Genomic DNA, 12,227 nt, shown 5'->3' with positions numbered 1-12,227 from the left:
AAAATCATGTCAAAATTTGCATAACTTAAAAAAAGATTTGCTGAAACCTGATTGACTTATTAAGGTAGGTGAAAGCAACTTAAAAACATTTGTTGTCTTGGCTTTTTGCCATTACATTTTAACAGTGAATTCATTTTAAATTGTTAATAAGCTTGACATTTTAGCTCTAAAACTGCTATTATATTCTCTCAAACATTCATGAAAGAATACTATAGTAATTAAAATTTTATTTATACCGTGTTTTTATTTATATTAAAGTGTATTATGGTATATTTGCTAATATCAGCCAATATTAATATCCTTGAACTACAACAAATACTGTAATATTTTTGTTTTTACTGTAAACTGTGGTGTATTATATATATATATATATATATATATATATATATATATATATATATATATATATATATATATATATATATATATATATATATATATATATATATATATATAGGTGCTGCATTACTAAAGTGACCACAACAGATTAATTAAAATGGAGTAACTCTACTACACTACGATCAATTATGACAGCATATGATTTTAGTTCATTGTAACTAAGTTGTTAAACTAAGTTAATCATGTTCTAACTTAATTTTATAAGTTACACCAGGTGTTTTAAGTCAGTTCAACATAAGTTGAACGGACTCATAATGTTCAATTGATTCAACTTAAAAATGTAAGGCAACCAGGATTTCTTTAACAGTGTAGGTTGTTGTTCAAAAACATTATAAATACAATGTAAATTAATATCCAAGTATTTTTAAGTGGGTACAACAATTATTTTACAGATAAAATGTTTTTACTACAGTAAACTGTCATGTATTATAGTATAATATAACATATGTGTAGAACTTAGCGTATTGGCTAATTTGTTTATAGCCTAGTTGTTACCACATCAACCACAACATAATAATTAAAATATGATATAATACTTCAAAAACACAGTATTTACTATGGTATTTCATTCACAGTTCACTGTTAAAGAGAAGTTTTATCTAACCATGTTCTTTGTAAGCTACTGCATAAACCTTGTTTCAAATTACAGCCTACATCGGTAGTTGCTAGAAGAGATACAGCTACGGACAAAAAATATTTATATTATTTATTAAATTTTTCATTAATGTCTACCCCTAGTCCAATCGTAAACCCAACCATCACAGAATTGTAAAAACTGTAATTATACCGACCAATATTTATTGGTATTACTTATTAAATTACCCATTAAATTGTATTTTATTAACGGCCACTAAAACAACCCTTACTGTAATGTAAAAGCAGTAATTATTTTAGAGTATTATTCATTTAATTTATTAAATTACACTTATTAAATTGTATTTTATTAACGACCCCTATCTAACCCAAACACAACCCTCATGTAAAAACAGCATAGAGTATTATTCAACTTATTTATTAAATTACCAGTTAAATTGTATTTCATTAACGTCTAGGCTACCCCAACCCCAAAATCCAACTCTCACAATAATGTAAAAATTGTAATTATTGTTGTACAGTGTCACAAAAAGGACGCTATTTTCTACGTGAGTATCCGCAGCTGTATCCCTTTTAGACTTTACCCCAACTATCTGAGCGAAAACCCCTTATGCGCGTGCTCGTGAAGGGGAGGGAATCTTTGTGGGGGAGGATTGAGGCAACGCTGATTGGCTCCTGGTGCTGTCAATCAAAGCAGCCATGTCAAGTGAAAAAAAGAGCGATGTGAACTAATAACGGTGCAGAAGGAGCCGTTATTTCGAGACATTCAGCGTTAAACTCCGCGGGTTTGTTCATCAATGACAGTCAGAGTCGTGTGTAATGTAGGCACCGTCGATGTGGGTTAGCATTATGCTTCTTTTACGCGGCTAACAACATTACCGGGACACTTTGACGTTGATGTAATAATAAGCGAACTGAACCTGCTTCGCGTTTAATGTTAGCCGGCAGTTTTGTGCTGGAAATAAACGAGCCAATGATGACCGGAAAGCATTACAAGGGTCAAGAAGTCAGCTGCTGCATCAAGTACTTCATATTTGGATTTAACATTATATTTTGGGTAAGAGCTCGCCACCGTTTCTTTGTTTATAATAGGCTGTCATTGGCTGTGAATGTGATGTATGGGTATTTGCGCTCGTGCTAAATTCACATCCTTTGTTTGTGTGTTTGAAATACAAGAAGCCGCGCATGAACTGTGATGTTTATCGATTCAGTTCAATGCAATCGATAATTCGGCTTTGATGATGCATGAATCTCGTGTCTTTGGCATCTTCCATCCGTTTATCTCAGATGTTCATGACAGCAGTGAGTCAAGTGCGTACTATAGATAATCGGCTTTCTGTCTTCTGTGAAGCGATGCATTGACTGTACTGTACTGTACTGTATATATGAACGAACACATGGAGCCTCTGTCCTGGATTGCATGCAATATCCGGAGATTATTATTATTATATGGGGACTGTAGAAATGCAGTGCTCCAATAACCTGGTTTTACTTTTTTTTTCTTGCATTTTTTAGCATTTTGTTATAGTAATAGTATTTTTCTTCTTTAAGTTGACATTTTAATTAAAAACCAAAACTAGATTGAATGTAATACTCCAAGAACCTTGTTTTACTTTTTTTTTTTACATTTTGTTTCAAAAGTATTTTATCTTTAAATTATCATTATTTGAATTAAAAATCAAAACTGGATTTAATGCAATATGCAGAGATTATTATTATTGTTATTATTATTATTATTGTTATTATTATTATTATTATTGTTATTATTATTATTATAAAATGAATGTAGATTTTTGACATTTTGTTCTAATAATTTTAGATCATCTTTAACATAAAATTAACATTTTAATTACAAACTAGAATTGATTCGAAACTAGAATCTAAACTAGATTGAATGCAATATTCGTAGTTTATTATTATTATTATTATTATTTGTATATCATGTCTTTATTAAGTTTATTTTTCTATTTCAAGGTATTACAACAATTTAAACTCTAATACCCAAAACTTACCCCAGACAGGCTCAGGGAAAAAAAAAATCTAAATTAAATAATGATCCTTATTTAAAAAAGAAAAAAAAACATTAAAATAAAATAATATTAAAATTAATTAATTAAAATAAAAAGAATTCCAATCAAGCACCAATTTCAACCAAGTTCAAAAACACCTCCTAGAAATCACAAAATTCAGAGGATTTTTCCTTATTATATATGTGAGCTTTTCAAGAGCCAAACATGTTATTAGGATTCTCAACCGAAGTCCAATGGTGGGGCGATTAACATTTTTCCAACATAAAGCAATACAACGCCTTTATTATTATTATTATTATTATTATTATTATTATTATTATTATTATTATTATTATTATTGATTATGTTGAATTCAACATTACACTTTATTTGGTAAAAAAAAATCTAGTTTCTCTTAATAAATCTACTAAAAGACAGAAAATATTACTTTACAAACTGTATTGTAAATAAATCATATGAACATTTTTATATTAGTCAATAATATTACTGAAATTAATTTAAAAACTGTGTAAATATGTATTTACACAAATAAATAAACAGAATCAATGATGGGCTAAAAATCTGCGGAAGTCTGTGGGCGCAGATTCCGTGTGGGCCTACTGATCGGTGCTCTCATCATTTATTCAAATGGGTGCATCTGCAAACCACGCACCTCTATTGGAAAAACGAACTTGTGCGAACTGAAAGCGTAATGCGAACAACCCCTAAAAGGCCACTGTCACTTTGCAATCTCCAGCAGTTGATCTTCTTCATGCACAGACTGTCACATCCGTCTGTGACCACCTGAGGGCGCTGTAGCGCTCTAGGACTTGTAGGCGCTACAGTGCCCCAGGGAAAAAACTACATTCTCATACATCCCACGCGCATACACCGGAACACTTACACTGACCCGTCATCTCATCTGTTTTGTGTTACCGTTGATTATCTGGACTATATATTCTACCATTCCACCTATGTTTGTCATCGCGTCGTTGTCTACCTTGTCTTCCTTGTTCAAGCTCCAGTAAGTCTTAGATTCCAGTTTGTATTTCTGATCCTGTTCTCGTATGTTTTGCATTAGTCTAGTTCGTGTGTCGTTTGTCTAGTCTGTTTTCTAATTAGGTTTAGTTGTTTGAGTTTGTTTTTTTTCCTGAGCCTCGTCTCTGATTTAGTTTCTGGTTTTGTCGTTTATTTGTTACTTTGTATTATCACCTTGTTGGCTGCACTGTAAATAAATAATCTGCACTTGGATCCGCACCTTTCTGTTTTTTGTTTATTGTTTTTGATCACGCTATATCGTGACAGAACGACGCGATCAATAAATGGATCCAGCAGACAATATAATAGTGCGCCTTAAACAAGGTGATCGCTCTATTGAGCGATATATAAAGGAGTTTTTGCAATTAGCTGCGAAGAGCTCTCACAGTGACATCTTGCTAATGATGTTTTTTCGGGGAGGACTTTTGGAACCCGTCCGGTCACGCATGCCGCCATACGAGGATGACTGGAACCTGTATCGGTTTGTGGAGGAGGCTTTGCTAATCGCTGGCTCCCCCCTCTCTGTTGCCTTGAAGGAGGAGAACCCTCAGGAGGGAGGCCTGAGTAGATGGCAACAGAGAGGGATATTTTCGGGGCCAGCTGATTTAACTAAAGGAAAGAGGAGAGAGGCAGGACTGGAGTTGCGGGCTTATCCGCGTCGGGCTGTTCGGAGACCACCCTTTTCGGAGCCTCTGGAGAGCCTGCTAGAACTGTGTGGAACGCCAGTGTCGGCTCCAGCCCCAGAATGCCCGCCAGTGTCGGCTCCAGCTCCAGAGCAAGATCCCTCTCCTGATCACAACACTCTCCCTTCTCAAACCACCAGACGAAGGAGGCACAGGAAGAGGACTGCCCATGTCCCAGAGCGCCCGCCAGTGTCGGCTCCAGCCCCAGAGCACCCGCCAGTGTCGGCTCCAGCCCCAGAGCGCCCGCCAGTGTCGGCTCCAGCCCCAGAGCGCCCGCCAGTGTCGGCTCCAGCCCCAGAGCGCCCGCCAGTGTCGGCTCCAGCCCCAGAGCGCCCGCCAGTGTCGGCTCCAGCCCCAGAGCGCCCGCCAGTGTCGGCTCCAGCCCCAGAGCGCCCGCCAGTGTCGGCTCCAGCCCCAGAGCGCCCGCCAGTGTCGGCTCCAGCCCCAGAGCGCCCGCCAGTGTCGGCTCCAGCCCCAGAGCGCCCGCCAGTGTCGGCTCCAGCCCCAGAGCGCCCGCCAGTGTCGGCTCCAGCCCCAGAGCGCCCGCCAGTGTCGGCTCCAGCCCCAGAGCGCCCGCCAGTGTCGGCTCCAGCCCCAGAGCGCCCGCCAGTGTCGGCTCCAGCCCCAGAGCGCCCGCCAGTGTCGGCTCCAGCCCCAGAGCGCCCGCCAGTGTCGGCTCCAGCCCCAGAGCGCCCGCCAGTGTCGGCTCCAGCCCCAGAGCGCCCGCCAGTGTCGGCTCCAGCCCCAGAGCGCCCGCCAGTGTCGGCTCCAGCCCCAGAGCGCAGTCCAATGCCAGTTCCAGTCTGGCTTCTGGCCTTACCGGCGCCACCCAGGCTCCTCGCCCTGCCGGCGCCACCCAGGCTCCTCGCCCTGCCGGCGCCACCCAGGCTCCTCGCCCTGCCGGCGCCAGCCCCAGAGCGCAGTTCAATGCCGGTTCCAGTCCGGCTCCTGGCTTTACCGGCGCCACTCAAGCTCCTCGCCCTGCCGGCGCCACCCAGGCTCCTCGCCCTGCCGGCACCACCCAGACGTCTTGCCCTGCCGGCCCCAACCCGGCTCCTCGCCCTGCCGGTCCCAGCCCGGCTCCTGGCATTACCAACGCCATCCAGACGTCTTGCCCTGCCGGCACCTCCCAGACGTCTTGCCTTGCCGGTCCCAGTCCGGCTCCATGCCCTGCCGGCTCCAGTCCAGCTGCCTCCTGTCCCGCCGGCTCCAGTCCAGCTGCCAGTCCCGCCGGATCCAGTCCAGCTGCCTCCAGTCCCGCCGGCTCCAGTCCAGCTGCCTCCAGTCCCGCCGGCTCCAGTCCAGCTGCCTCCAGTCCCGCCGGCTCCAGTCCAGCTGCCTCCAGTCCCGCCGGCTCCTGCCCAGCTGCTTCCAGTCCCGCCGGCTCCTGCCCAGCTGCTTCCAGTCCCGCCGGCTCCTGCCCAGCTGCCTCCAGTCCCGCCGGCTCCTGCCCAGCTGCCTCCAGTTCCGCCTGCTCCAGTCCAGTTGCCTCTCCAGCCGGCTCTCCTAAAACCCCCTGCCTTGTGCCTCCTGCGGGATCATCCATGGGTCATCCCTCCCGACCCTCCCTGGTGGTCCTTCCCACTACTTGGGACAGATTCACCGGCCGCACCCTGGCTTCCTGCTGGGGTGCCTGACCCACTGCCTGACCCTGATCTGGCCCTCCCATCCCTCCCTTTGTTCCTGCTCCGCTCCGCCCCCCCTCTTGGAACCAGTCTGGGAGCGTCTGGAAGCCGCTCTTTAGAGGGGGGGTAATGTCACATCCGTCTGTGACCACCTGAGGGCGCTGTAGCGCTCTAGGACTTGTAGGCGCTACAGTGCCCCAGGGAAAAAACTACATTCTCATACATCCCACGCGCATACACCGGAACACTTACACTGACCCGTCATCTCATCTGTTTTGTGTTACCGTTGATTATCTGGACTATATATTCTACCATTCCACCTATGTTTGTCATCGCGTCGTTGTCTACCTTGTCTTCCTTGTTCAAGCTCCAGTAAGTCTTAGATTCCAGTTTGTATTTCTGATCCTGTTCTCGTATGTTTTGCATTAGTCTAGTTCGTGTGTCGTTTGTCTAGTCTGTTTTCTAATTAGGTTTAGTTGTTTGAGTTTGTTTTTTTTTCCTGAGCCTCGTCTCTGATTTAGTTTCTGGTTTTGTCGTTTATTTGTTACTTTGTATTATCACCTTGTTGGCTGCACTGTAAATAAATAATCTGCACTTGGATCCGCACCTTTCTGTTTTTTGTTTATTGTTTTTGATCACGCTATATCGTGACACAGACATACTAGATTCACCTGATTTGTTGACTAATGGGTTGTAGATTTTTTCATTCCCGGGTCCTTCACAGGACCTTTTCCTCTTAGCAAAGAAACTTTAAAACAGTCCCTTAAAAGTCACGTCTCGGTTTCAGTTTCGGGCTTTGTCGCATTTTGCACTCAAACTACAAACGCCCAAGTGAACTGCGCTCAGGCCCACCTCTTCCAACCGGGCCACGGCCGGCCAAGTGAACTGTGCTTGAGCCCGATTCAGTGCACTCACACTTCTCAAACGATCCGGGAAACGGGCCTGGGCACGGTACAGATGGCATAGTGTGAGTAGGCCCTTAAGACGTCTGTTTCTTACTCATTTTGCTAGCTTGTGGGTTAAATTTGGGCGCTCATGTGACTGAGATAGCCGAGCGAATATAGTCATTTTTCAAAGTAAAAGATTTTTCAAAATAAAAGACTCAGATAATAAATAAATAGTTTCTTGTGCGGCCCGGTATGAATTGATCCACGGACCAGTATTAAACATACTAACCTAAAAGGTACAAATGTGTACCTCATAGTACCTTAAAGGTACAAAAATGAACCTGAAAAAGCTGCAAAAACACACCCCAAAGGTAATAATGTCACCAAAGTGTACCCTTTGAAAAGGTACTGCCCCAATGAAAGATTTTGTATCTTTAATTCTGTGAAGGCTTCATCTTCATTATTTGGCTAAATGAGTTCTGTAATGTTCAATAATGAGGGCAGCATTATTGAGCGTCACTGTGCTACTGTCGAGAGCTCATTTACAGTGAACTCAGTGAACTTCATAAAGGTATATACTGTATATGTTAACGATTGTATTGCCCAGTTTTTCTATTCCAAATAACTTTGAATACGTCTTTTATTTAAAAAAAATGGTTTTAACGTCTAAAGAAATTTTAAGCAAATATTAGCATCACTTTCACCACATTTGTTAAAACTCGAATCAGATTCTGATGTTGCAGATGATCAAGCAGATCAATTAAACACTAATTCCGCAAGAATGGCATTTTTATTTTGCTCACTCTCGCTTGTGGCCAAAAAGACTTGTAATTAGACATATGCTGATATTCCAACACAATCTCACGGCAATTCGTAACTTTTTCATTTAGTGGCTAATTTGTATGAATTCGTACGATCTAATTCGTACAATTTAGTACGATTTGCTTATCCCACAAAGACGGTTGGGGTTAGGGGTGGGGTTAGGTGCCTCGCCTCCTTTTTAAAATCGTACAATTTCGTACGACTAAACTCTTACGAATTCGTACAAATTAGCCACGAATCTGGCAAAACGTAAAATACTTACGTTTTCTCGTGAGATCAGGCTGGATATTCAGTAATTCATTATATTGTGATAATGAATATGCACAATAATGATGTTGTTGGCACTTAAATATACAGTAAATAATTATTTGCTATTTAAATATTTTGAGTGTTTTTTTCAGTGTTCAGATTGTAGTTTTGCAGTGGTTGTTCATCACATCGCCACTTAAGCGGTTTATTTTCAAGCATTATCATTTTCACGTTAGTCTGAATTACAACTTTGAAAATTACATGACTATCTATAGGCCTTTTGTTTGTTAACTCTATACTGTACAAGACTTTAGTGATTTAACAAAAGGCAATGTAATGACAACTACAAAAACATATATTTATTTTTGGTGAAGATATTTTCTTAGTTAATGACTAATAATGCGTGAAAATCAAAAGGTGTAATCATTTTAAATAACAGAAAATGTACAGGCAGTTTATTAGGTTTTTGTAGGGAAATATACAACACCACCCTAGACAATATATCACTGTAAACTATTAAAAATGTTCATAAAAGTCACTTTTTCAAACTTATTAAGGTTAAAAGTTGTTGGAAGACAGATCAATGCAATGCAATGAGCAATGTGTTATTTAACTACATGAAAATGATCACCTCAAAATAGTAATTAATAAACAGGAATAATACAAACATGAATTACAAAATACAGAAAACTGCTAATTGACAGATATTTTTTACAGTGCATTATCCATTTCCTGCAGGCTCTAATATCACTGAAAAAAAGTGTTACATGCTGAACTGTTGCAAACAATTTATTTGTGTTGAGTTTAAACAAACAAATTAAATCTAATAATGTTTAACTTAATTTGTTTGTATAAATTCAACACAAATAAATTGTTTACAACCACTTAAGATAAAAAAAGAGTAAATCAAAGGAATCATCTTTGAATAATTTTTTTCAGTGTATTTTTCTTGAGCCTGGGTTGCAGAAAGCAGTTGTACTAATTATAGCCTATTTAGTCAGATTAAGTGCACTAAAGCTTTGTATAGTTGACATTAATTACACTCGTTCAGACGCTAAAAGCAGTAAATAAACCTCCCAATTTCATGGCATTCATGCACGTATACATTAAAACAAATCTTTTAATTGTATATTGAGAGCAGGTTCAGTTGAAGTCAAAATGATTCGGCCTCCTGTGAATTTTTCTTTTTCAAATATTTCCCAAATGATGTTTAACAGAACAGGGATTTTCTCTCAGTATTTCCTATAATATTTTTTTCTTCGGCTATTTGTTTTATAATATTGGTTTTATTTTTGGCTAGTATAAAAGCAGTTTTTTATTTTTTTTAAGTCATTTTAAGGTTAATATTATTAACACCTTTAAGCAAAATTTTTTTCGACTATCTACAGAACAAACTATCGTTATACAGTAACTCGCCTAATTATCCTAATCTGTCTAATGAACCTTTAAATGTCACTTTAAGCTGAATACTAGTATCTTAAAAATATTTAGTAATTTATGTAATATTTACTGTCATCATGGCAAAGATAAAATAAATCAGTTATTAGTAATGAGTAGAGATGTAACAATATTGTAAATACCGTCATACCGCAATTGTAATTGTTTTCAATATTACCGTAGGCGCATGACTCAATAAAACTATATTTCTGAGAAAAGTTTGCTTAGGCGAATGAAGCGAACGGGAGGTAGCGGGAACTACAATTCCCATCATCCTTTGCGGTCTGTTGTCACTACAGATCCAGTAATGCGGAAATGGAGTGTGTTGCTAGTAGCGGGGAAGAAAAAGAGCTGTAAATGATCGAACCTAAAGCGGGTTTTAAATCGGATGTGTGGAAGCATTTCGGTTTCTTTCTTAAAAGATACGAAAAAGTAGAAAAGGTGACAGACAAAGAGAAAAACAGTATGCAGGCACTGCCAGACTGTGGTGAAATATAAGTCGGGGAATACGAGTAATAACAGTCATGGGGACTGCAGAACACAGCACACTGTTCAGATTGATGCAGACATTGACTTGTACCGCAAAGAGACCTCTATCTCACTCATGGCTTGTCCTCTCAAGTGGTGGAACGACAATGCTAAATCACATCTCTCTGTCCCAGAAACCTCAGTCCCAAATGAGAGGGTTTTTTTTCTGTTGCAGGGGACATGCCCAGAGATCCCAGCTTTTACCAGATTATAGTTATATGATAATTTTCCTTAAAAAACCCATCTCTATCTAAGTGAGTGAGTGATTAAATGTTGAATGTGATGAGTTTTCAACAATACTAAATTGAAACTTAATTTTTTTACATGGTTTAAAAGTTTTTTGCTATTAAAATTGAAAAATTGAAGTTCCTGTTTTAAAACTTACAGATAGATGGCTAATTTGTTTGTCATTGATATGTTCAGTGCTAAGGTAAATAAACACTTTTGGCACTTTTTTCGAGTCTTTCCATTAGTTTTGTTTTTCCTGTAAATTATTACAATAAATACCGTACCGTGCCATTCATACCGAGGTATTATCGTACCGTGAAATCCTGATACCGTTACATCCCTAGTAATGAGTTATTAAAACTAAAATGTTTAGAAATGTGTTCGTTCTGTTAAACAGAAATTAGGGAATAATTTAAAGGAGGGGGGGGGGGGGGGGGCTAATAATTCTAACTTCAACTGTATATGAAAAATGCTTTAAGCAGGTTTGCAAATAGCATATACTACAGAACAGTACAGGTGTGTAGTTGATCAGCTGTTTTACCTAAAGCAATAGCAATTTTAGCATAGAACTCAGGATTATTATTTCCGTCTCGCTACACCGTCACACTGCAGAATGCTTTTCCTAATTGAAAGTGCGTCAAGTTTTTCCTCAAGTCAAAGCACTCCTTTGTTTCTGCTTGACAGTTTTCTGGCTATACTCTACACTGAATGCTTTTACTGTGGTGTGTGTCATTTCCTTCAGTGTACGCTGGTTGCGATGAACAAGAACATGTGTGAACAGAAAAGGTTGTGTATTCAAGCTATAGTGTGTGTGTTTTTGATTAACTCTTAAATGAGGTAAAATGACATTATTGACTGGTTTTTATTGAAAGAAAATGCTAAATATTGTTGTAGTCAATTTATAAGTGTAAATATCTAAATTCCTGGTGCTAAATTTCTGTGTGCAGCACAAATTCCTAAAAGTTAGACTAACATTAAGAGGTGTAGACGATCTGTCTGACAGGAAATGTTTATTTTGACCTGAGCCAAATAAATATACTGAATCAGCTCACTTTCAATGTTTTCCATCCTTGCTGACATTAAAGTCATCTGTTGCTGCTTGTCGTTCCATCGCTGTCTGAAACGGGCAGTTTTAACTGCAAAACCTACTCATTACAACCTTATTTTTAGAGACTCACACCCAGACTCTCTCTCTGTCTATCCGCAGCAATGAAAAAAAAGCTGAAAAAGTGTGGGGGACACACAAACGTATCTTTCACCTCTGTTTTTAAATGTATGTAAAGTGCTATAAGATGCCATTTTGAAAGGCTACTATAAATAAAGGGTTATTATTATTATCATTTATTATTATTAGAAGCATGACACGGTGGCTCAGTGGTTAACACTTTCACCTCACAGCAACAAGGTCACTGGTTTTTGTCCCGGCTAGGTCAGTTGGCATGTTCTCCCCGTGTTGGCGTAGGTTTCCTCTGAGTGCTCCGGTTTCCCCCACAGTCCAAACACATGCGCTATAGGTGAATTGAATAAGCTAAATTGGCCATAGTGTATGTGTGAATGAGAGTGCATGGGTGTTTCCTAGTACTGGGTTGCAGCTGGAAGGGCATCCGCTGTGTAAAACATGTGCTGGATAAGTAGGCAGTTCATTCCACTGTGGTGACCCTTAATAAAATCAAAGTAAAATGACTGAATGAAAAATTTGTTTGTTTTGAGGGAAACTCACTTAATTTT

At 39.8% G+C, this 12,227-nt stretch overlaps 1 protein-coding gene across 2 annotated transcripts in view; it reads left to right on the top strand.

The window, feature by feature from the left end:
* Positions 1-1,679: 1,679 nt before the first annotated feature.
* Positions 1,680-12,227, top strand: part of tspan5a (tetraspanin 5a) — a 39,059-nt gene continuing 28,511 nt past the window's right edge. For both annotated transcript variants that reach the window (XM_068222244.2, NM_001006047.2), the window contains 1 exon segment: positions 1,680-2,050. In XM_068222244.2, the coding sequence (XP_068078345.1) occupies positions 1,928-2,050 (123 nt within the window). In that variant the 5' untranslated portion in view covers positions 1,680-1,927.

The sequence above is a fragment of the Danio rerio genome, chromosome 7 (assembly GCF_049306965.1).
Source record: "Danio rerio strain Tuebingen ecotype United States chromosome 7, GRCz12tu, whole genome shotgun sequence".
In the NCBI taxonomy this organism is placed as follows: Eukaryota; Metazoa; Chordata; class Actinopteri; order Cypriniformes; family Danionidae; genus Danio; species Danio rerio.
Note: the sequence above shows the minus strand (reverse complement) of the source record. Positions and strands in the feature narration are given on the sequence as shown.